This window comes from Mchenga conophoros, linkage group LG23, assembly GCF_057382185.1.
Source record: "Mchenga conophoros isolate Kocher_MC1m ecotype Shallow Benthic linkage group LG23, M_conophoros_male_GT1.1, whole genome shotgun sequence".
NCBI classification, from domain to species: Eukaryota; Metazoa; Chordata; class Actinopteri; order Cichliformes; family Cichlidae; genus Mchenga; species Mchenga conophoros.
In genome coordinates, this window is record NC_140547.1 from 40,221,198 (window position 1) to 40,242,153 (window position 20,956).

At 42.3% G+C, this 20,956-nt stretch overlaps 3 protein-coding genes and 1 long non-coding RNA gene across 4 annotated transcripts; 2 read left to right on the plus strand and 2 right to left on the minus strand.

The window, feature by feature from the left end:
• Positions 1-183: 183 nt before the first annotated feature.
• Positions 184-4,418, minus strand: alg11 (ALG11 alpha-1,2-mannosyltransferase). The gene is made up of 5 exons (XM_085265554.1): positions 4,282-4,418; positions 2,509-2,730; positions 2,054-2,425; positions 1,380-1,945; positions 184-1,291 (listed from the first exon to the last, which is right to left on the minus strand). The coding sequence occupies exons 1-5, from the start codon at positions 4,326-4,328 to the stop codon at positions 1,008-1,010; spliced, it is 1,491 nt and encodes a 496-aa protein (XP_085121680.1). The 5' UTR covers positions 4,329-4,418; the 3' UTR covers positions 184-1,007.
• A 291-nt stretch (positions 4,419-4,709) lies between these two features.
• On the plus strand, positions 4,710-8,963 carry cpb2 (carboxypeptidase B2 (plasma)). The gene is made up of 11 exons (XM_085265531.1): positions 4,710-4,833; positions 5,075-5,150; positions 5,235-5,359; positions 5,450-5,558; positions 6,326-6,427; positions 6,880-6,984; positions 7,623-7,733; positions 7,816-7,912; positions 8,017-8,219; positions 8,317-8,401; positions 8,486-8,963. The coding sequence occupies exons 1-11, from the start codon at positions 4,757-4,759 to the stop codon at positions 8,695-8,697; spliced, it is 1,302 nt and encodes a 433-aa protein (XP_085121657.1). The 5' UTR covers positions 4,710-4,756; the 3' UTR covers positions 8,698-8,963.
• A 230-nt stretch (positions 8,964-9,193) lies between these two features.
• On the minus strand, positions 9,194-19,248 carry LOC146547811 (uncharacterized). Its single transcript, XM_085264887.1, has 2 exons — positions 18,963-19,248; positions 9,194-10,634 (listed from the first exon to the last, which is right to left on the minus strand). Exons 1-2 carry the CDS (start codon positions 19,185-19,187, stop codon positions 10,470-10,472), a joined length of 390 nt encoding a protein of 129 aa, XP_085121013.1. The 5' UTR covers positions 19,188-19,248; the 3' UTR covers positions 9,194-10,469.
• On the plus strand, positions 14,672-16,571 carry LOC146547812 (uncharacterized). The gene is made up of 2 exons (XR_014890711.1): positions 14,672-15,060; positions 15,199-16,571. It is a non-coding gene; the product is annotated as an uncharacterized LOC146547812 (long non-coding RNA).
• Positions 19,249-20,956: the final 1,708 nt, after the last annotated feature.

The window sequence follows — 20,956 nt, forward strand, 5'->3', positions numbered from 1 at the left end:
TGATAACAGCTCTGAGAAATGCTTTTGCATAAAGTGGTTTTTATTTCAGTCATGTTAATCTCCCCTCGGTTTTCTTCATCTTTACAGATCACTGACCCCATCTGTCACAGCACATTTCAACTTCAGGTCAGGTTCGGGCACTTTGACAATTTATAGGCCTGATAAGAACAGTCCAGACTGTAGTTCTCAGCTGTTAGCAGTTTATATAGTGAGACACAAAAGCAACAATCCCTCCCACTCACTGTATGTTTATTACATTCATCCTTGATATCAAAAATACATTCTGGAAATGTGAGGAACTGGAACTCTTGTAAACAATGAATGTTTCCTGTTATTTTGCTCCCTTTTCAGCATAGTTTAGCACACGATTTGTTCCCCTTCAGACACAGTTCACCCCAAAATGACTTGATTCTATCTAACACACAAAGAATAAATGTTCAGTCAAATTAATTTCGCTTTAATCATGTGGGGGAGTATCGTTTAAAGTTTCAGAGCACTAATGTGCAGCGATCACGTTAGAAATAAAAAGCAGCACTGAAACATTAACACGCACCACGTTAACAAAACTGGAACAACAGACAACGATTAACTACAACTTCTAAACACAGGACTGTGGATGAATTCACACCCACTACATGAAGAACATTTTCATTACTTACATTAAGATTTACTATCGGAGTCATATTCACGTTTTATGGGAATGACTTTGATCCTTGAGTTGAGCAGTGTGCTCAAAACATCACTTAGTTTTGTTCTGTTTTGTGGGTTTTTCACCCCAAATTAGAGCCTTCAGTTGTTCTGATTCAAACTTTATCCTCTCTCATTTCTACTTTTAGGAGAAATCCTGGAACTAACCTTTCAATACCTGTAATTGGGAGTCTTTTATCCACAGCTCTCTGCTTGAGCTCATGACTGATCTGCAGCCCTAAGTGCATGAGGGGAAAGGTGCTCCAAGTATCAAACATCACAACACGTGCACAAACACACATGTAGAATAATTCCTCCTCTCATCGCTCGAGTGTTCCTATGAGTGGCTCAACAGCGGCTAGAAAGCAGGCTTCAAACTCCTGATCTGAGAAGCGAGCCACAGACTGACGCGCGTTGCGCCTGATCTGCAGGCGGCTGCTTGGCGACATAGCCAGAATCCTTTGGATGGCTTCTGCATAGCCGTCCTCGTCATCAGCAAGAAAGCCAGTCTGACCCCCCTCAAAAGGTACAACAATGTCCAACTTGGGGCCGCCAGACTTGTGAGCCAGAATCACCTTCCCTGCTGCCATACACTCCACGACACCTAGAAGGGGGGGAAAAAGAGAAAGAAGTTGGATATTTTCAAGAAAATCCCGTTTTAAAATAGACATTATGTCAAACGGATTGATTACCTATTCCAAAGTGTTCATTCCACATGGTATGAAGTCCAATTGTAGCTTCCCCCATCTCTCTCTTCAGCTCCTCAAAGGGTACGTTCAGCTTAAACTCCACCCTGTCAGCCACGCCCAGCTCCTGGCACAGCCCCCTCAACATGAGCACTCTGTCTTCATCTTCCTGGTTCCTGCATCCACCAATCAGAACCAACTTCAGTGCCTCTCTTCCCCCTAACCCCTCCCTCCTCCTATCAAGCACCTTTTTAAAGGCTCGAATCTGCAGCCGGTGGTCTTTCTCCGGCCTGAACTGCCCAATAGAAATGATCGAGTGGCACTTCCTGTCCCCGTCCTCTTCGAGCGGGATGTCTGTGAAAGCGCTGACGTCACAGGGCGGGTAGACCACACAGGTGCGGTTGGGGGAGCGCCACAGTGATAGGATATGATCGAGGGTCCAGGAGGAGTTGACCATGATCAGGTCACTGCAGGAGCCGGCCATGCCGTAGAGCAGGGCGAAGAGACAGTAGTAGACCACCTTAAAGGCACTCAGGAAGAGGCTGTTGGAGATGTAGTCTGGGTTGTTGAACCTGAGACATTAACAGTGTGAGACGGTTAGAAAACAGCTGTTTAAAAATTAATTAATTAATTAATTAAGAACACAATCAGTTAGCGTGCTCTTTAAACACAGCGTATACCTGGGGTTTCTCTCTCTGACTACAGAGAGCATGTCAGTGCTGATGGTGGGGTAGTGAACATAGCTAGCCACGCTGCAGCCTCCCAGGTAGCGGAACAGAGGCAGAGTAAAGGCATAACCCATGGAGTCGATGTAAATGTCTGGGACAAACTCTGTCAGTGCCTCCCACCCCAGGAAGACAGATCCCACGCTCTGTCCCAGCAGGGTGAAGTGAGGAAACAGTCCGGGCTCCACGAGCAGCCGGTGCCTCAGGAACACAAAGTGAACCGGGCGGGGGAGCAGGATGTTGAAGCGACGTCGTGCTCCCTCCAGGATCTGCTGGCCTGTCACCCCCAGGTCCCCTGTGTACACCACAAAATTGATATCTGCATACCTGTGGAGACATCGAGGTCTTTTAGGACTTTTGAGAATCACCTTAAAATTGTGCAGGAAAAGCAAAAAGACACCCAGCTCTACCTGTTCTGCAGCGCTCTGATAGCACACCAAAGCACCCTCTCTCCTCCTCCCCCAGCATTACAGTAAGGGTGAAAGAAGGCCACAGTGGGACGTCCGTCCCTTGCTCGCCGCACAGTCCTGTTGCTCTGCAGCCAGAAACGCACTGCCAGCACCAGCAGGACCAGGACAGCAACGAGCAGAACACAGAGGAACAGCAGAGGCAGCAACAACTTCCACAGTAAACTGAAAAACATGGGAAGAAAATGCTGAGTAGTTCTGTTAACCTGCGTTATAATTCATAAACACACTGAAGATGAAGCTTTAGAGAAAGAACCAGAAAGGAAAATACATCCAGGAGATAGAGAAGACAATACATGGTAAAATCCACAAAGTAAAAGACATCAGAAAACAAGGTATAAACCTTTGTGCAAGAGAAGCTGAAACCCACACAGAGACATGGAGAGCAGTCAAACCACACAGAAAGGCTCCAGCTGTGACGTGACAGTGGTAACCCCTCCACCGACATGCTCTCTTGTCCGCGTCAAGGCACTCTGTGACCCCTGTATGACCCCTGTTTCTTTTATGCACCATGTATGATCACACCTGTATTACTTTACACTGTTTGAAGATTTTCCAATGAAAAGCAGGTTCTGCGGGAACCTGAGCAAATGTGAAACACAGGCAGTTCTCGCGATAGTGTCAAGGTGTTTTGCCATAAAGTGATAAAGTCTTTCTACATGTAATATTTGTTTACTTTTGGTTAGTCAACAGGATTTACAAAGGGGTTATATATAAAATGAAAAAATAAATAAAAAAGATTTGTTTGGCAAGTATCTTTATAACCCTGCATTATTGTAACTATATTATAATCAATCCAGTCCTTTTTAGACAACTTGATACAACTGTGAAAAACGCATTGGTTTTAATGTCAATGAGACTTGACTTTGCAGGGAAAAAAATGATTGCAGTATCTACCTTGTATCAGGAATGTTTTTTTCTGGCTCAAAATGATTTGACATCATTAACGAGATACGTTTGGTTTATATTTTTTGGCAGGCAATCACTTTTTAGAACAACAGGTTCCTCTCGACCTCTGTCACTATTAACCCGCTGGTGGAGCTAAAATTCAACAGATATGGGTCAAATTTAACCCGGAAGAGCCTCAGTATAGAAAAAAAAAATGTAGCACACGAACAATACTTTTTTAAATGCTTTTATTCTTCTTCTTTTTCTTTTTGTATTTCGGGGTTAGTTTAAGAAATAACATCGAATTTGAAGTTAAAGAAATGACGTTTAGGTTGTTTTTACTGCTATCAAATGTCAAAACAGGTCAAATTTGACGCGAACAGTTTTATGAGGGTTAAAGAAACCGTGTTACATATTTATAATGAGTGTTCAACTTGCATTACATTTTTAAATAAGGTTAATATAATATATTGTTATAATTAAAGCTTATTAAAAAAATCTTATTGGATTAAATAACTGTCCACCAGTCCCCTTTTGGATTTTATAGAGACGTTATATTATATTGTTAACAAATCGGAACCCCCCCGGTCTGTGCACATGCATTTCCCCCCGTACAGGGAAATTAGCTCAACAGCTAAATAACCAGAGCTTTGTGCAATATTTCACCGCTCTTAATCGTTTGTCTTTGACCAAAGATCGTCTCTGCTACTACAAAACTAGCAGCAGCACCCGAAAAGAAAACGACACAAGCTAACTCGGTTTCCCCACGCGACCGTTTATCCTGTTATCCCGGTTTGAGCGCGTGCTTTAAAAACAAATATATCCTACCTTGTTAACTCACACAAATAGTGGGCCAGCTGATCGTGGCCCGACATCTTGGCAATGGAAATTTAACAACACATCACAAAAATCGCTTCCACTTTCTCCCTATGCTGTTTTCTTCCCGTTTCCCCCCCACGTGAACCTCAAACTCTATAGTATTTCCCTTTTATCTGGCGCCACCCACAGGCGAGGAGGTGTTACGCCACCCACTGGGGTTTTCTACGATTAAAAAGAAGAAGTGCAAAGCTGACGTTACTTTAGATTTTTGCGATTTGTACTACATAAGTTAATAAAGTTGTTTACAATGTAACAGTAGCAGTTAACTAAGCAGAGGGCTCTGCCTCAGCTGACCCGTGCCCTTGTTCTTCTCTAAAAGTAAAGTTCAACTTCTAAATAAACACAGTTTCAATCAATATCATCTCCCTGCCCTCATACTTTGAGCGGATCTCTGCCTTTTCCAGTCCAGCTGGACCCTGACATCATGTCGACTCCTTTGATTTGGTTTGTTTTCATGAATTTGAGCATACTACTGAAGCCAGGATACTGCACAGAAACAAGGTGAGGCATCTTAGCAGAGATTTCTGTCTGTGGTTGTTTTGGTTTTTGGGTTGTTGTTTTTTTAGATTATAAGTCTTTACTCTCATTTTGAACCGTTCAAAAATGGTTATGACACTCTTGTGTAAATACCTGCAACCATATTGTGACACATGCAAATACACTCCCTATGGGTAACCGAGTGAGATCGGTACTATATGGCTGTATCTTAACTGCATGAGTATTTTTTATTTTTTAAATTTAGTGACCAAGTTCTATCAATCACCCCACAAACACAAGAACAAGTGGACACCTTGAGGAATGTATCCACACACTATGAGGTAGGCATTAAAGTTAAGTGATCATACACCTGTAATGTTTTGTTTTTACTTCTGTGATTCATTACATCAGATATTTTCTCACAGACAGTCCTGTGGCAGCCTGTTTCAAATGAGTACATCAGTACACAAGTGCAGGTCCACCTCTATGTCCCTGGAAACAGCTCTGTGACAGTCAAGGCTATACTGCAGAAACATGGCATAACACACAAGTATGCTGCTTAATGCATGCACACCATTCACTAAGCATCGAGTCACATTTCATTCCAAGTGAATCATTTGTGTTTGCATGTTTATTTTAGGGTCTTACTGGCTAATCCTAATGTGCTGACCGAAATGCAGATGAAGAATGACTCCACTGACCCACGAAGCGGTTCAACTTTTTATGAGAGATATCACACCCTTGAGGAGGTATACATTTCCTATTTAAAAGAATGAGATTGAAAGGAGTCCTGATGTGCTCATTTTCAGCTCTGTAGTTTTGTTTTCAGCCTCTGCTAGAGTAGCTTTTCATTGGTCACAGTTCGATATAATCCCTATCAGCCTTATTCTGGGCCTTGGTGCTCCCCATTGGTTCATCACTTAACTCCACCCCATCCATTTAAGCCAGCTTTCTTCTGGTTGGCTGCCCCATGTGAACAAAAGATTTGAATGGCAGGTGGGTGGAGTTCACAGCCAGAGCTGTGACCATTAGTGATGTGTCATACTGCAAATTTTGGTGACGATCCGATACCAAGTAAATCAAGAGCAGTATTGCCGATACCAATACTGATACTTATACTTTTAACCTATAAAGGTTATGCAGGGGAGAGCAGCATGTTATGATTTATGTGCTGAATCATTGTACATTTGCCAAATAGTTTAGAGGGATACTGCGATAGATTGGCGAGCTGTCCAGAGCGTCCTCTGCCTCTTGGCCTAAGACAGGTTGGATAGACAGTTCGGATTGGATGAATAATAAGTCCACTTTAAGCATGTTTAGTGACGATGATGATGATGGGCTGCCGATATTTTTTATATTTTCTTCAACTTCGCACAGTAGTTTTATTAGGATATTCTAAACTTCACAGCCACCGTTTATCACAGAGCTGTTGTTTTAGATTACATGGAAATGCACAGCTACCCTGTATGTTATACTATATTACAGCTTACAACCACGTACGCCGTCTCCATTGTAGATTTATGACTGGATTAACAGAACTGCACAAGACAACCCCAGAACAGTGAAAGCCATCCTTATTGGTTCTTCATACGAGAAGCGGCCGCTATACGTTCTCAAGGTAAAGCTGCATCCGTCAACTTGAACTTGTAGGAATGATAAGACTGTCCCATATTTACAAAACAGAAAGTTTTTGTTCATTCACAGAAAACAGATCATGGTAAGAAAAAAACCCCAGGAACATTTCTGTCATTTCATTGATTATGTATTACTTAATTACTTTGGTATTGTTAAGAAAATGCAGTTAAAAGTCTAAAATGTATGCCCTCCATCAGATTTTCCAAAGCCATCCAGTGGGCTGGGTTGGAGTCTTTTGCTGGGCTAATTTTGGCCCTCGAACCTTATGTTTAACACTCACAGACCTTTTTTTTTTACTCTTTGTACACTTATAGGGGTAAATAATCAACATTGTTTATCCCATTAAACATACTTTAAGCTGTAAAGTGTTCAGTGTTGACAGCTCAGTTTACTTCCTGAGCACAGTTTCATGTGTATGGCCTCTTTTTTTCTCAGCTGTCTTTCAATGACAGGCCAAATAGGAAAGCCATGTGGATTGACTGTGGGATCCACGCAAGAGAGTGGATCTCTCCGGCTTTCTGCTTGTGGTTTGTGCACCACGTGAGTCCAACTGAGCTGCGCTGTCTGCGTTTGTTCTCTGTTCTCTGTAATCGATTACATTTGTTTGTTTGTCTGTCTGTTTTTTTGTTAGCAGTTTCTAGTCACCACAGTGTTCAAGATATCATTTTCAAATTTAGTTTGATGGTAGATACCAGTAACAGCTCAAAATGATTTAATTTTGGTGCTAATCTGGTCAACCCCACGGTCACACCAAATGTGAAAGTCATTCAAAACTGTATATTACCCACAGCTTCTTATGGATCACAATACATTATCCTATAGAAGCCAAAGTTCCAATCATATGGGTTCAATACAATACACCATTTTAGTATGTACTGCGTCAAGGTCATAGGTCAAAGGTCAGGATCACATCCAATGAAGCTTTATGAAAAAGCTTTAGTTTCCACTGGATCATCTCCAAACTTAAAGCAACAAATGAAGACGTATAATTTCACAATGACAGAAAAAGACTAATACACTACACTAGATTTCCATATTGACAATGCTGACATCAAACTTTATTTTAGCCCTTGCCTTTGATGGGGAGTTGAGCTCTCTAAATGCTCTTTGTTGTAAATGCAATGGAGTCTGCTCTCTCTCGGAGCAGTTTCACGAACGCTCCGCCATCTGTCCGTCAGTCTTTGTCATTTTATCAGCAAAACTCGGAAATTACTCGCATCCTGGACAGCATGGATGTCTACGTCCTGCCTGTGATGAATCCTGATGGATACAAATACACGTGGACGGCAGTAAGAACTCAGAATCATTTTTTCAATGTAAAATAAGTCATTTTAAATAGATGTATGATTTTTCCTTATTTTTATTTTTCAGATTAAGAGAAGGTGGTGGAGGAAGAACCGTTCCATCAGTAAGTCGGGTTTTTGCGTTGGCGTTGACCTCAACAGAAACTTTGATGTTGATTGGGGCAGTAAGTTTTCCTTTCCCTTTTTTTTTCTCATGTGTGGACGCACTCGTTGATCATGCAAGGGTCTCTGTAGCTTCCACAAGGTCACGTGTCGCTGTTGTGCCCAGTTAAGGGATCCTCTCAAAATCCTTGTGAGGAAATCAACTGCGGGCCGTTTCCTGAGTCTGAGCCCGAGGCGCAGGCTGTGGCCAACTTCCTGCGCAGACACAAGGACACAGTTCAACTCTACATCACCATCCACTCCTACTCCCAGATGTTCATCTTCCCATATTCCTACACCTTTGATCAAGCGGAGAACCACAACGATTTGGTGAGTAGTCTGGATGATCCACGAGTCTATCCAACAGCAGTGAAAGACTTATTCAACTGTTGTGTCTAAACCTCTGTGAACACACATTGTTCATAAGCTTGAGATGGTCCAAGAAGCTGCCCAGAGGATCAAACGATATTACAGGAACACCTACACATATGGTCCTGGAGCAGCCACATTATGTAAGACAGCCTTTTTTCTTTTTCGTTTTTTTAAAGCAAAGTCACTGTAACTTGAATGTGTGAGTGTTTCTATTCTTTCTTCAGACCCATGTTCTGGCGGCTCTGACGACTGGGCGTACAAACTTGGCATCAAATACTCCTTTACGTTTGAGCTCCAGGACCGTGGGGAATACGGCTTCCTGTTACCACCTTCTCACATATCCGGGGCCTGCAACGAAGCGCTGCTTGCGGTCAAGACCATTGCTGTCAAGGTTTTGGAGAAAACACAAGCTCCGGCAAACCATCACACGATCTAAGCAGTTTTGTGATTGTAACTAAACAAATTTTGTAGTTTCACTTGAGGATCAGTTAACTTGTAACCTGTGTTCAGCACAGCTGTTATTTGTGGTATTTCTGTTTCTGGAGTCCTCTAACATAACGTCTGTCTTGCAGAGATTGAGTGGAACTGAAATGTATGGATCCAAAAACATTAGTTGACAGAAAAACTGTTTTAAAAGAAGTAGAAAAAATATGTAATGGTGTTAATGATGTACTTACCCTGAATAAAACATGATCCATAGAAAATCAACTTCTCTGTAATTTAATTTCATAATATGAAAAACACTTTTTCTTACTATTAATACTAATATTAATTTTATACCAATGTTTTAGTCTTTTAAAATGAAAGTATTTGTCATGGCAACCATGCCATCCTGCTGTAATGCCACAATTTTCAAATTTAAATAGATTAGTCCAACTAAATAAGCTAAGCTCCTGTGACACCTTGGCTTATTTTAGACCTATTTCAAGATTCAAGGTCTTTATTGTCAATACAAAAATATACACAGTATTCAGCGTATTGAAATGCTGTTTCACCTCAAGCCCCCCATGGTGCATTTATAAGAATGCATGATAAACAAGGACAGGACAAAAGACAATACAAAGTGATCGTGTGCAGTTACAGTGAAGTGAGATGTTGTGCAGTTATTATTGAATACCAGGTTCAAGTGATGGTCAGGATATTGTGGACAAGACGAAACAAAGACATGTGCAAGATGTAAAATATGCAAATATAGCATTATGTGGAGGGGGGAGATGGGTGGGAGAGGGCCTCCAATGATCCTGCCTGCTGTCCTCACTAGCCGCTGCAGAGACTTCTTTCCCTGGTAAAAGGATGGGAGGGTGGGAGGAAGCAGACTGGCCTTCTTCAGCTTCCGAAGAAAGTGAAGATGTTGTTGGGCTTTCTTCGTGATGGTGGTGGTCATCTGACATGTGCACACCCAAGAACTTCACATTGTTGACCATCTCACATCACATCCATTGATGTGCAGTGAGGTGTGGGCCGCTGAGCTCTTCCTGAAGTATTTGATCTCCTCCCAACTTCTTTTTTTGCATATTTGTCACACTGAAATATTTCAAATCATCAAACACTCGGGCCTGATTACTACCAGACCTGTCGAATCAAGAAATCACTCACACAGAACATCTCTGACAAAGTGAAGTAGATCTCAAAAAGCAATGCATCATACCACAATCTAAAGAAACAGATGAGTAAAGAGGTCACTGACATCTAGAATATCCACAAAGACAGCATGCATACAGGAATAAAGGCAGGGATTGAACCACCAATCTATATATAAATTACTCAGGGTTAGTTGTGTCTCAGGAGGAGAGCCACAGCCACATGTCTAGTGTCTGTTACGGTGTCTTCTCCCGTGAGTGCGGACACTGGGGGCCTTGTGGGGTCTTCAGCGTCTGCGAATGGAGGAAAAGACCTTGTCTGTTACAGTTGCAGCAGGTACAGCTGTGATTATGAATGTCCATTACAGTTGTCTGCATTGGGTCTGGATCACTCCTACCTATGCAATTGCCCATTGTGTCATCTCCTTTTGTCCAAAACAGCAGTACCTGCTCCATGTCATGGGTTCTATTTATAAACTCACCTGGCAACTTTAGTGATGCCACTGATGTTGGGACTATTGGTGTGACACTATACATCATTTATGCCAGTATCTGAACTCTGGTGTAAATGAGGTCACAGAGGGATGAAGGGTTTAGGCCACAGCTCCCCGCTGCTGGCCGTGAAGGATTACCGCTCACTCGCAGAAGAAACGCATTGCATTCTCCTGGCTACTAGGACCTTCAGCATCCAGGCGATAGTTCCCGACTGACCGACGGAATCTCCCGCGCCCACACTGATTCTCCTGAGGGCCTCCGACTCATCGATGGTGGCTGGGATCACGGCGCCGTGGCACTGCGGAAAAGGCCTGTGTTTTTTACCATCACCAGTTAGTTTATTACATTCAGAGAAGTATTTTAATATGTTTTATTGATAAATGTTCTCTCAGCCTGTGGAAAGGCTTTCCATTGGCTGAGCACAGAGACTTTCTGTCACACAATCTTCCACCAGTTTCGTCCCTGTTAACCTGTGGGTGTTGATTGGGTGACCAATTCCATCAAGAGCCTGGGACGGTGGTATAATGCAGACCTCAGTGATACCTGGCAACTTGAACAACTAAGGCAGAACATGGCTAATGACCTCAGGCGGATTAACAACACTGCACTCCCAGGGAAACTGAAGCTCTGGTGCTTCCAGTTTGGGTTGTTACCCAAACTACTGTGGCCGCTGACAATGTACGAGGTCTTGCTCAATCATGCCAATCGATTGTTCCTTATCGTCCTAATTAATTTCCTCTTATGGCAAATTAATGACACATTGGGAGGATTTGTGTTTATGTACAACTGTTTGAACTTTTGACCCCACACTTTCTTATAAATGGCTCCAAAAGTCATTTAGACTATTATAAACACACAATGAGTTTCTCAGATCTTCCTGTTGTTGTGAGTAACATCAATCCAATGAGTACTGTCAAAGAAATTCATTTTAGGCAGGTGTAGTAAGGACTTCTTTGTGGAAAATATTACACTTGTGTGTATTGCTTGTGAATTCCACCAACTGTTCAGTGTCATTTGGCATGTTTAAGTTCATCTTGGTCACAGACATGTAGAGTTAATCAATCTAGATTAGCTGTTGGATCACATTTGATGATTCCTTTTCTGCCTGGCAGCTGTCGACCGTGTTCATTTCCCTTGTAGTTCTTTGGCTGTTTAATGCTTAATGATGGGAAGAAGGATTGTAGTAGGAGGTCTAGTAGGAGGTTGAGAGATATGGAGCCAGCGAGGAAGAGAGGAGGTTCTGTCATGTGGGAGCATTTTGAGTTGATTTTGTACTTATTTTATCTGAAAATGTCTTAACAAAACATCTGCTTTTCATAATAAACATATCATTACATTATTTTATTTTTTAAATAATCTTAAAATGTTATTCTACAAAATGTGCAGCAATTTAATTTGTTTATTCTTTTTTGGTGATAGTCTGCAGAGGCGGAGCCAGACATTTGAAACACCCGGGGCTTAGCCCAAAGGGTAGTATGCATGTGGGATTTTTCTTTTTTTTTTTTTTTTTGGGGGGGGGGGGGGGGGGGGTGTAGAAATGACTGAAAGATTAATAGGCTCTGTTTTGAGTTTTGTTCAAAAAAGAATGACTTCATATAGGGAAAAATATATATCACATGTGCAGGACACCTTAAACTAGTTTTTTAATTAAGCAGCGAGGCAGAACAAGGTCAGGGCTGTATCAAGACACAGGGACTAAACCCCAATTCAACCAGACCCAGAACTGATCCAGAATTAAAACAGGACTACAACAGTTCAAAATCAGGACTACTGAGGACTTAACCAAGACAGAACCACAATCAGAACTAGATGATAGCACTAAAAATCATCATGGGAGAAAGTACTCAGGGCCTTCAAGTTACACACTATGAAAGGCAGCAACAAGTTTAATATTCAGAAACCTAAAGTACAAACCGGATTCCAAAAAAGTTGGGACACTAAACAAATTGTGAATAAAAACTGAATGCAACGACGTGGAGATGGCAAGTGTCAATATTTTATTCAGAATAGAACGTAAATCACAGAACAAAAGTTGAAACTGAGAAAATTGATCATTTTAAGGGAAAAATATGGTGATACAAAATGTCATGGTGTCAACAAATCCCAAAAAAGTTGGGACAAGGCCATTTTCACCACTGTGTGGCATCTCCCCTTCTTCTTACAACACTCAACAGACGTCTGGGGACCGAGGAGACCAGTTTCTCAAGTTTAGAAATAGGAATGCTCTCCCATTCTTGTCTAATACAGGCCTCTAACTGTTCAATCGTCTTGGGCCTTCTTTGTCGCACCTTCTTCTTTATGATGCGCCAAATGTTCTCTATAGGTGAAAGATCTGGACTGCAGACAGTACCCGGATCCTTCTCCTACGCAGCCATGATGTTGTGATTGATGCAGAATGTGGTCTGGCATTATCTTGTTGAAAAATACAGGGTCTTCCCTGAAAGAGATGACGTCTGGATGGGAGCATATATTGTTCTAGAACCTGAATATATTTTTCTGCATTGATGGTGCCTTTCCAGACATGCAAGCTGCCCATGCCACACGCACTCATGCCACCCCATACCATCAGAGATGCAGGCTTCTGAACTGAGCGTTGATAACAACTTGGGTTGTCCTTGTCCTCTTTGGTCCGGATGACATGGCGTCCCACATTTCCAAAAAGAACTTCGAATCGTGACTCGTCTGACCACAGAACAGTCTTCCATTTTGCCACACTCCATTTGAAATGATCCCTGGCCCAGTGAAAACGCCTGAGCTTGTGGATCTTGCTTAGAAATGGCTTCTTCTTTGCACTGTAGAGTTTCAGCTGGCAACGGCGGATGGCACGGTGGATTGTGTTCACTGACAATGGTTTCTGGAAGTATTCCTGAGCCCATTCTGTGATTTCCTTTACAGTAGCATTCCTGTTTGTGGTGCAGTGTCGTTTAAGGGCCCGGAGCATCCAGTATGGGTTTACGCCCTTGACTCTTACGCACAGAGATTGTTCCAGATTCTCTGAATCTTCAGATGATGTTATGCACAGTTGATGATGATAACTGCAAAGTCTTTGCAATTTTTCGCTGGGTAACACCTTTCTGATATTGCTCCACTGTCTTTCTGCGCAACATTGTGGGAATTGGTGATCCTCTACCCATCTTGGCTTCTGAGAGACACTGCCACTCTGAGAAGCTCTTTTTATACCCAATCATGTTGCCAATTAACCTAATCAGTGTTAATTGGTCTTCCAGCTCTTCGTTATGCTCAAATTTACTTTTTCCAGCCTCTTATTGCTACTTGTCCCAAGTTTTTTGGGATTTGTTGACACCGTGTAATTTTAAATCAACATATTTTTCCTTTGAAATGATACATTTTCTCGGATTAAACGTTTGATCTGTCATCTACGTTCTATTCTGAATAAAATATTGACATTTGCCATCTCCACATCATTGCATTCAGTTTTTATTCACAATTTGTTTAGTGTCCCAACTTTTTTGCAATCCGGTTTGTATGTATCAGCAGCAGAATGGACCTAAAAATAAATGTACTTCTGCCCAGTTTGACCCATTTAGCAGAAGCCAGCCTGTTTAAGGCTCTGATATCTATTCTGTATGACTTAAAGCAGTTATGACATGGTCTGATTTTCTCACCCAATAAAGGAATATTTAATATATCAGTCTACTCTTCATTTTATCAGAAACAGTTATCACAGCTTGTACATTTTCTTTTTATAAATGTATGTAAGCAATGAGCCAAATTTAGTAATGCCAACATACTGAAGGAACAACATTTGTCTCCTATATATGATACACCTATATATGCACTGTCAAAGATACTTGTCTTTGAGTGAAGATTTAAGGTGATAAGACATAAATAACTGCAACTTGAATCTGTACTGAGGCTCAGTATTTGACACAGAGTTCATGTTCACTGCTGTAATAGCTAATAATGATTAATATAATAACTATAATATTGGCCATATTATATTTACATGACCAAAGTGATATGACTTTAGTCTCATGAACAACATTAGCTAATTCTTATTTACTAACTAATCTTAAATGACTGTTCAGTACAGAAATGAAGCCCAAAAATCATGTTTTACTGTCCTGTGGTCTCAGCCTCAGATACTTATCAAATCACACAAAGCTCTTGTAGAAACAAACAAACAAATGAACAAAATATGTTCTCCTTCATTTCTGTCAAACAAAGTTGTATGACACGTTTCCAGCAGTTAGTATCATGGTTGCTAGGCAACCTGGGAAGCGCGACGGAGACTAGACCGTCCCATTTCACAAGCCTCTCACTTCCGCACGTCTCGTACTTATAGTACGCACCGTACGTAGTGCGCGTACTTCAAGCGTGCAGACCCTGCCACAGCCTGAGAACCGTCACAGACAACGGGGGCGGGGCTTAAGCTCGGACAGATCAAAGGCCTTTGCAACGTCACATCAAAGGCCTTTGCAACGTCACAACAAAGGTGCTTCGAAGGAGCTCCCAAATAGCATAAATAGAGCCTTGGCGACACTCTACACCAGTGCACTCCAAAGTTGGTCCGTCTAAAGTATCGCTGAGTCTAAAATACTGCTGAAAGTCAACGGTTATTAAATATGTCTCACGTTTATGGTAGAGCTAACGATCACGTTTTCCCGTGCAAAGGTTCGCACAACGTACTTCCACCCCTACCTCCTCTTCCTATTAAACCGCAGAAAACACAGCGTGCCCCTATTATTAAAAAGCAACACGAGGTTGTTGCACCTTATGCACCACGCATGTTAGAGACGTGGGACATAAACACAAATAAGAATTTACTTCCACCCCTGCCTCCTCTTCCTATTAAACCGCAGAAAACACAACGTGCCCCCATTATTAAAAAGCAACACGAGGTTGTTGCACCTTATGCACCACGCATGTTAGAGACGTGGGACATAAACACAAATAAAAATGTACTTCCACCCCTACCTCCTCTTCCTATTAAACCGCAGAAAACACAGCGTGCCCCTATTATTAAAAAGCAACACGAGGTTGTTGCACCTTATGCACCACGCATATTAGAGACGTGGGACATAAACACAAATAAAAATGTACTTCCACCCCTACCTCCTCTTCCTATTAAACCGCAGAAAACACAGCGTGCCCCTATTATTAAAAAGCAACACGAGGTTGTTGCACCTTATGCACCACGCATGTTAGAGACGTGGGACATAAACACAAATAAAAATGTACTTCCACGCCTACCTCCTCTTCCTATTAAACCGCAGAAAACACAGCGTGCCCCTATTATTAAAAAGCAACACGAGGTTGTTGCACCTTATGCACCACGCATGTTAGAGACGTGGGACATAAACACAAATAAAAATGTACTTCCACGCCTACCTCCTCTTCCTATTAAACCGCAGAAAACACAGCGTGCCCCTATTATTAAAAAGCAACACGAGGTTGTTGCACCTTATGCACCACGCATGTTAGAGACGTGGGACATAAACACAAATAAAAATGTACTTCCACCCCTACCTCCTCTTCCTATTAAACCGCAGAAAACACAGCGTGCCCCCATTATTAAAAAGCAACACGAGGTTGTTGCACCTTATGCACCACGCATGTTAGAGACGTGGGACATAAACACAAATAAAAATGTACTTCCACGCCTACCTCCTCTTCCTATTAAACCGCAGAAAACACAGCGTGCCCCTATTATTAAAAAGCAACACGAGGTTGTTGCACCTTATGCACCACGCATGTTAGAGACGTGGGACATAAACACAAATAAAAATGTACTTCCACGCCTACCTCCTCTTCCTATTAAACCGCAGAAAACACAGCGTGCCCCTATTATTAAAAAGCAACACGAGGTTGTTGCACCTTATGCACCACGCATGTTAGAGACGTGGAAATATTAACAGCAGTAAAATATAAATAACACCCCCCCCCCCCCCCCCCCCCAAACCGGTTGCAGCAGATAGCCGCCCCTCCCTGAGCCTGGATCTGCTGGAGGTTTCTTCCTGTTCAAAGGGAGTTTTTCCTTCCCACTGTCGCCATGTGCTTGCTCATAGGGGGTCATTTGATTGTTGGGGTTTTTTTTTTCACAACAACAGTTGTGAAAATATTCACAACTGTTGTTGTGAATATATTCACAACTGTTGTTGTGAAAATATAACTGTTGTTGTGAAAATATTCACAACAACAGTTATATTGCAAAGTCTTCACCATCCATCAGCCATTACAATGCAAATAATAAAAATCTTGAAATACATAAAAATGTTGATGTTTGATTTTGTTTACTTTAGTTTTGTTTACTACTACGTGTCTGATAGTGATTGTCTGAGTAGATAAAACAGTGGTCCTGTACCACCAACATCATTATGGAGATGTGTGAAAATGACTGGGAGACAGACTGGAGGACTACTGTGAAATCAGAAAAAGCAGAGTGGGGAGGTACTTCCTGTACATTGCTTCTCCAGCTGTGTAAATTACATTTTTCTCAGCAGCAACAGCTTTGGGGTTAGGAGAATACCAGGACCAGTTAGTGCACAATTACCAATTCATCAGCTGCATAACAGCAGCTGGAGCCTCACAGCTGGAGCGCACTGTACTGAGTGAAACATTTTCATACTTCGGCGGCTCCGCTCTTTGTGTTTGTCTTTTTTGCGCTAGATTCTGAAGCTGCAGGTTTGATCTATCTTCAAACAACATTGACTGAACCAGCAGCAAAAGAAGATCCAAACTAGCTTCACGTTTCGCTTCACATAAACATTAAATAAACACCTTAAATTCCCTCTTACTTTTGCTGTTTTAACTCCACCACGATAAAAATCACACGTCATGCAGAGCTCTCCGTCTCTCTCTCTCAGGAATAGATTCCCATAAAAAAAAGTCTGTTTTCTGCGTTATTCGCTTGCTTATTACCCACCAGGCTACCGTTGTTTACAGCGCTGTCTGCCACTGGTTTTTGTTTTTTAAATTTCCAACACGTAAGCCTAATTTCTTCACTTCAGTACTGAACAAATGTATCTACTGCAGAATATTTTTAAGGTTATCTGCTATAAAATCCCAGGCCAGGAAAATCTCCTTCATGTTTTTCTGTTTTATCCTCAGTTACTTTGACACAAAGGCATCTGCTGAGATGCTTACACCTTTGATCAAGTCTCACAAGTGTCAGCTTTGTTTTTATAGATGTAAAAACAAGGATATGTACTGATAAGTGATCAGAAATACAATATTTCTGACTGTATGGGGCAAAATTTCCCTGATTCAAATATAATCACCGAAATTCAAAAATTGCAGTTTTAATTTTCGCAAATGGCGCTCAATGACTCATTAACTGACGCTACTTATCAGCCAATCGGTGGCATGTAGTCTGACGACGTCACAGTGTAGTACCTGATCAGAATGCTTGGAATCCCGGGCTGTGAACTACTATGACCTAATGGAGAACCCAGAAAAGCATTCAGGATTTTCAGACGGAGCAGAATCATGGTTCCATCAATTGTTTGATGTTCATTTTATGAAATACTGTGTTAGCTTTATGGCCTGTATTTTGGTAAATGGCCTGTATTTATATAGCGCTTTACTAGTCCCTAAGGACACCAAAGCGCTTTACATATCCAGTCATCCACCCATTCACACACACATTCACACACTGGTGATGGCAAGCTACATTGTAGCCACAGCCACCCTGGGGCGCACTGACAGAGGCGAGGCTGCCGGACACTGGCGCCACTGGGCCCTCTGACCATTTATGATCTCACTACCACAAATAACAGAATTCAAACTATCCACAAACTGTCTCATGACTCCACAGAATATTTTCCCTAAGTACTTGAGGATCATCTATCTGTTTTTTTTTGGAAAACTTAAGGGGAGGTGCTATGACCCGGCTCGAGGCTGCAACATAAAAAAGGAGACGAATATCAGAGTGTAAGTGAGAAGAGGTTTTAGCTTAAAATGACATCCCAGGTTGGCTCAAATGGCTGTTGCCACAAAGGCAACGACTAGTGAGCTTCCTGAATAGCCTGCCACAGGTATGCGTTTATTTATACCTTACTAGGTGTGGCCAATTAGCAACAGCTGAACACACTGAGGAGATTAGGGGCTGCAGAGGGGCGTAACACCACCTCACTCAAAAGGGTTCCTCTAGGACCCCTAAATTTATTAAGCCAAAGCCAAAACTTGAGCAGTTTATTACCTGCTCTCCTGACACAAAACTAAATACTCGCATTTCTTAAGTTGGCATCTTTTTTTTTTTTTTTTTTCATCCTTTTTTTTTTTTTTAGGACAGGGGGAAAGAATGAAAGAAAGAGGGGGAGAGAAAGAAAGAAAACCAAAGGGGAGAAGAGACGGTGAGAAGGGGGGGAAGAGAGAGAGAGAGAAAAAAAAACAAAAAAAAACTCCTGGGTCACCTGTATGGAGAGAGAGAAAAACAAAAAAAAAAACAGGGGAGACAGCAAACAACAAAGAGCAACATAATAATAGAAAAAAAAAAAAAGCACCATCACAATAAACTAGCTAGTCATAGATATCAATAGTTACTAAATAATAAACGATATTGTGCAGCACGCAAGATAGACAGCGCACAGTGTGCTTTGAGGCAGCAGCCAAGAAAGCTGTAGTCCGCATCTGTGAATACCCATGTGTACACCTGTGTGCATACCTGTGTCCTGGAGGTGTACAGGTCCTGCAGAGATGGGAGTCTGCAGCCAATCACCTTCTCAGCAGAGCGCACAACACGCTGCAGTCTCTGTTTGTCCCTGATAGTGGCTCCAGCGTACCACACGGTGATGGAGGAGGTGAGGATGGACTCGATGATTGCGGTGTAGAATTGTATCATCATCCGTGTTGGCAGGTTGAATTTCTTCAGCTGCCTCAGGAAGTACATCCTCTGCTGGGCTTTCTTAATGACGGAGGTGATGGTGGGCTCCCACTTCAGGTCCTGGGTGATGGTGGTACCCAGGAAGCGGAATGAGTCCACAGAGGTGATGAGGGTGTCAGTCAGGATGATGGGGGGAGTGGGGCTGTGTGCTTCCTGAAGTCTACAATAATCTCCACTGTCTTCTGGGCATTCAGCACCAGGTTGTTGTGGCTGCACCAGGACACCAGACGTTCAACCTCCCTCCTGTAGGCAGACTCATCCCCATCCGAGATGAGTCCAATAACGGTGGTGTCATCTGCAAACTTGATTAGCTTGAAAGACTGGTGGGTGGAGGTGCAGCAGTTGGTGCACAGGGAGAAGAGCAGAGGGGAAAGAGCACAGCCCTGAGGGGAGCCGGTGCTGATGGTCCGGGAGTCCGAGACATTCTTTCCCAGCCTCACATGCTGCTTCCTGTCCGTCAGGAAGTCAGTGATCCACCGGCAGATGGGATCAGGCACATTCATCTGGGAAAGCTTGCCTTGGAGATGGTCTGGAAGGATGGTGTTGAAGGCAGAGCTGAAGTCCACAAACAGGATCCTGGCGTAGGTTCCTGGGGAGTCCAGATGCTGCAGGATGAAGTGTAGAGCCATGTTGATAGCGTCGTCTACAGACCTGTAACCTACGTTGTTGGAGAGAGAAATAACATCGTGGAAGAGGAGGTGAGTAAAAATGTCCTAAATGCATTTCGAATTTATTTAGAACTACAAATTAAATTTCTTTTAGGAATTATTGTTTTTTAATGTCACAATTCCAACCCTGCTCCTTTATCCGGGCTTGGAACAGCAAAAGTGACCTGAAATTGGCACTCTGGTGAAATTAATTTGTGTGTGTGGGTGTGTGTTTATTAGTAGTTTTAAACCTTGTGATCCACAAAAATGCATAACAGTAATCTATTTATACCGCCCACCCCTAATTCAAACCTCTTGCCAAGTTTGGTGCCACTAGTTTACTGTGAGCAACTCCCAGCCTAAAGCGCTAAAAACAATAAAACCCTACCCTTACTTACATAGTCTTCAGTGGTGTACTGAAGAGCAAGTATCACACCGGAAAACAAAGCGCCCTACAGGAGTTTCCCCACCGGAAGTAGTATATGCTAAGGTGCACTGTATTCAGGGTCTGCAGCCTTAAAGGCCGCATTTTAAGGCCGATTAGGTCACAGCGATGCAACGAAGGCTGTCCCAATTCAAAGGCTGCTCCAAATGCGGCCCTCATTTTCCTGAATTTTAAGGATGGGTTGGTGTATCCTCCATGGCCCAACATATCCAAGACTTTATAGCGCGGCGGTGGTGTGGATAATTTTGCCGGAAAAAAACGGCAGAAGCGTGGCACCCGAAGAGTAAACTTTTTTTAAAGTAAGTACTGAATATTATGTCACTTATTTACGCACAAATGTTTAATAAAGAAGAACGTTAAAACATTACTGTTGGCCACATACCGGCAAAGTTAAGTGCCATTAGCAATTTTAGTACTAACTGGGTTTTAAAGCCTTACTTTAAAATATACGCCGTTCAATACTTGACATTAATCTTACAGAAAATGTGATACTTTTATGGATAATTAAAGTCAGTCATATATCCACAAACACAACAAGCTGAAAGTCAGTGAATGCTGCCAAATATCACGGCACAAGCAGGATCCACTGCACTGTTAATGTTAGCTATGTTATATTGCTGCCTCTGTTCGGTGGTGTCGAGCCAAACGGGCTTTAACGTGTGTTTGAACGAGCTGACGGTTCA

Coding starts and splice junctions, on each gene's coding strand:
- alg11 (XM_085265554.1), bottom strand. CDS start 4,328: ATGTCGGGCCACGATCAGCTGGCCCACTATTTGTGTGAGTTAACAAG. Junction 2,426..2,508: donor ATCAGAGCGCTGCAGAACAG/GTAGAGCTGGGT, acceptor ATGTCTCCACAG/GTATGCAGATATCAATTTTG. Junction 1,946..2,053: donor GTCAGAGAGAGAAACCCCAG/GTATACGCTGTG, acceptor TTAATGTCTCAG/GTTCAACAACCCAGACTACA.
- cpb2 (XM_085265531.1), top strand. CDS start 4,757: ATGTCGACTCCTTTGATTTGGTTTGTTTTCATGAATTTGAGCATACTA. Junction 5,151..5,234: donor ATGTATCCACACACTATGAG/GTAGGCATTAAA, acceptor ATTTTCTCACAG/ACAGTCCTGTGGCAGCCTGT. Junction 5,360..5,449: donor AAACATGGCATAACACACAA/GTATGCTGCTTA, acceptor TGTTTATTTTAG/GGTCTTACTGGCTAATCCTA.
- LOC146547811 (XM_085264887.1), bottom strand. CDS start 19,187: ATGTACTTCCTGAGGCAGCTGAAGAAATTCAACCTGCCAACACGGATG. Junction 10,635..18,962: donor TGTACACCTCCAGGACACAG/GTATGCACACAG, acceptor CCTTTTCCGCAG/TGCCACGGCGCCGTGATCCC.